At 54.4% G+C, this 3,735-nt stretch overlaps 1 protein-coding gene across 1 annotated transcript in view; it reads left to right on the top strand.

Moving 5' to 3' along the window:
* Positions 1–521: 521 nt before the first annotated feature.
* The window catches only part of LRP1 (LDL receptor related protein 1), a 111,195-nt gene continuing 107,981 nt past the window's right edge, over positions 522–3,735 (top strand). The window contains exon 1 of the mRNA XM_051961460.1: positions 522–1,061. Coding sequence (XP_051817420.1) covers positions 1,001–1,061 — 61 coding nt within the window. The 5' untranslated portion in view covers positions 522–1,000. The remainder of the gene's footprint in view (positions 1,062–3,735) is intronic.

Raw genomic sequence — 3,735 nt, 5'->3', positions numbered from 1 at the left:
CACCCTTCCCATACATCCTCTGAGTTCTGGAAGACGCCGACGGAAGGTGATGGAGGAGGAGGGAGCTGGCGGGGAGGAGTGACGACTATCTTCGCTCAAAAGCGATAGGATGTGGGGAAAGAGCAAAGGTGTCTGTAGTCGGGTTCAAATCCCAACTGTTCAATCAGTACGACCACAGTCAAGTCACAAAAATTGTCCGGGCCTCAGTTTCCCCATCTTTAAAACGACAGAGCTAGACCCTTCTGGGTTTAAATCCTATGATCCTACGTCTTGGCTAGCGGATATATGGCACCGCCTCTCTGGAACCGCTTTCCAAGCCCCTCAGTCCTGCCACTCCTCCTTCTCCCCCTCTTCGGGAGGGTGAGTGTGAGAACGACGCGCATGCGCACCTAGACATTTGCCGCGTAGCTAGCTCTCCCCCTCTTTTCTCTCCCCGCCCCTTCCCCCTCCCCGCCCCCTCCCTCTGCTCTCTACCTCCCACTCCCCCTTCCCTCCCCCCGCCCCCCCCCGCGCCACCTCCATCCCGGGAGCACAAGCGCGAGCACAGGGCCCTTGCACGGAGGAGGAAAAGGGGGAAACCCTCCGGCTCTCCCAAAGCTGCAAAGGACCCCCTTTACAGGCTCCCCCCCCCGGTCCACGCCCCCCACCCCCCCAACCGCCTCCTCCCAATTGTGCATTTTTGCAGCCGGAGGCGGCTCCGAGATGGGGCTCTGAGCTAAGCCCAAGGCGAGGGGAGAACCAAGAGCAAAGGAGGGAGGGGGGACCTCGAGGTGTTTGGTTTAGGGGCGCATCCTCCCCGCCCGCGAGCTCCAGCGGAGGGGTTCTTAACTATTGCCTTCTCACCCTCCTTCCTCCGATCCCAGAGCTCGCTGCGCTTTGCAGAAAGAAAAGACAAAAATAAAGGCGGGGAGGAAAACGGGGGACCCCCCTGAAGGGGGGCTCAGACTAAAAGGAGCCAGATTACGGAGGAGGGGGCTGTTTGCATCGGTCCCGCACCACCATGCTGAGCCCGCTGCTGCTGCTGCCGCTGGTCTTGGCTCTGGCCACAGCGGCGATGGATGGTGAGTGAGATTTCCCCCACCCTCACCCCCTCCCCCGAGGACGCCCCCTCCCCAGTCCCCACCTCTTACTGCAGAAAGGGGAGGGAGTCGCGGGGTGGGGGGCCTTTTGTTATCCGGGTCCAGCTGACACAGCAGCGCCCCGGCTGGGGGCTGGGAGCAGGGGTCCGGCTTAGCGGGGGGTGGGGAGCCTGGGTGTAAGATGCTTCCAGGACCCCCCAGCTCAGACAAAGACCCGGCGCCCCCTTAGTGCCACCGAGGATGGAGGGAGGCCTATGCTGTCTCTATTTCTAGCGGAGGACGTGTCCCGGGCCCCCCCACCCCCACCCCCCGTCCCTATCTGAATTGTGAAGGAATCTGGATTTGCATTAAACATCTGCAAAGGGGGTGGGGGGGAGCTGCTCGGGCGGGGGTCTGCAGTGCGTTTCTAATGCGTAGAGGGAGAAAGCCAAAGGGGAAAGTGATTTTCCGAGGTGTCCACACTGGGTAGAGGTGTGAGGAGAGGAAGAGGACTTGTGTCTAAAAGACTGACTGGGCCCTGGAACAGGGGTGGAGGGAATGAGTTCTGGGATGACCGGGTTCTAGCCCAGGCCTCCGGGGCTCCACATCTTCCGATATTTCCCCTTTTGTGGGCCTCTGTCAGTAGCCAGGGTTGGGTAGAGCCCTACTGGGATGGAGGTGGGAGGGGTGGGGGTTGTTATGCTACTTCGAATTTCCCTTCTTAATTTCTGGAGGTTTGGGATGAAACGTCAGACGTCATCACTGAGGAGAGGGGCCGGGAGGCTAGTTTGGATCGCTGAGGTGGGGGCACGGAATGCTGTTCTGATACCCTCGCAGTTTGGGCGAGAAGGAGAGTTTGGTGATGGGGGGGGGGGCGCTGCTGCTGTTTTGTATTCTGCAACTTAAGTGAATTTGTTTTTTAATTTCTCCCCCCTCCCCCTTCTCCCTTTGCATAATGCAGGCATCAGCCCTAGCGGGAACTGTATGTGCTTTAGGGAACTGGGGGTGACCTCTTGTTCCCTCTCCTTTCCCCCCTTTAGCTATTTTCCTTCTTTAACCATGAGTCATGGGTTCAAGTCTTGTCTAAGTCATGAATAGAGACCAATAGACTGGGGGTTGGGCTGGGCTGAGCCGAGCCCCAAACATATTGGAGTGGGGGGGGAGTGTCTCACCACTCTTTTCCCCCAGGGGGCTCCCTACTCTGCCCGCAGCAAGAAATGACCCTCCCTCCCAGGCCCCCCACACCTCCACCCCCACTTCCAATCTCCAAAACTTTGCCAAGTTTGGGGTTGGGAAAGTTTTTCTCAGAAATCCAAGTGCCCTGTCCCCTTCCTCCCTGACCTCAATAGAAATCAAAGCCCCTCTTACTCTGGCTGACTGTGAGGTGGGGGGGGGAGAAGTTTGGGGAGTAGAGCAATCCGTGTACGTAGAGAGGGGGAAGATTCTGAAGCCTTCCCTCGATTAAACTGTGCTTCAGGATTTTCTGTCTTCTTTGGGCAAAGAGGAAAACAAAACCAGAAACTGCCCAGTTTAGAGGAAGAGAGAGAGGATCCCTGCCCTCATCTCTGGGCCTCTTGCACCCCAAACAATCATCTCTAACGTTTTTTCTTCCACGAGGAGGTTCAAGTGTTTTCTCTTCCCTCTGGCACAGAAAGGAAACCGAGGCAGAGAGAATTGGGACATCTGGTTCTGGGAAAGATTAGGAAGCATCAGAAAGTCAAGAAAGAAGAGAAAAACAATTTGGTTGGGGGTGGAAGGAGCTGGAGGGGCCACTGTGAAGAATAGAAAACATCCTGAAATGTTCTCCTGGCCCAGCTGGAGTTTCACAATGGGATGAGAAAGGGACACAGCTGTCCTATGTTCAGGGGCTCTAACGCCGGCTTTGGCTACCCCCTTGGGAGTGGGAGGGGTGGTGATTCCTTTCTGGCACTATTTCCTAATTACTGCCTGTCTCCAGTGTTGCCCCTTCCCCAAATTCCATTATCTCAGGCCAAGCTGAACCCAAAAAATGAGTTGAGAGAGACAGTTCTAATATGGAAATCGATGAATGAAGCATAATGAAGTCAGGAAACTGACTGAATACTAGCTATGTATGTATGGGCAAAATATTTCACTTTTTCAGACCCGAGTTTCCTCACTTATAAAATGGTGATAATAATCTTTCACTATCTGCCTCACAGGGCTGTTAAAAGAAAAGTGTTTTGGTTTTTTTTTTTTTTAACTCTGGAGTGACATATAAAATTGAATTAATATTAGGGGGAAAACATTTGAGTTGTTACCTAAAAGTTCGTGTAGTTCTGTGCCTCAGTTTCCCTTCTGAGACACTTCTTTGCCATATGGTGGTCATTGAGGGTATTCTCTCAGAATCAGCAGAATAGCTGAGGGAAGAGTTCTTTCTCCCCAAATCCTCCTCTACCCTCTATTTATTCTACGCTGTACCCCCTCTCTTCTTCTTCCTCTCCCTCCTCACCCCCCAGCTCTGAGCTCAGACTATATCCCCTTCATACAAGAGTCTTCCAGTTCCCCTCCCTCCTCTCCACCCTGTGCCAAGGAATCACCCTCCCAGACATACATGTAGGTGCCTTTACTTCTGGGACGTTTCCTTTGGTCTAATCTTGCTCTCAGCCTCTACCCACCGAGAGATGGAAGCTAGGTCTAATTCCTGGGTCACTAAGGC

This window comes from Antechinus flavipes, chromosome 5, assembly GCF_016432865.1.
Source record: "Antechinus flavipes isolate AdamAnt ecotype Samford, QLD, Australia chromosome 5, AdamAnt_v2, whole genome shotgun sequence".
In the NCBI taxonomy this organism is placed as follows: domain Eukaryota; kingdom Metazoa; phylum Chordata; class Mammalia; order Dasyuromorphia; family Dasyuridae; genus Antechinus; species Antechinus flavipes.
This window is presented reverse-complemented; position numbering and strand designations above follow the sequence as displayed.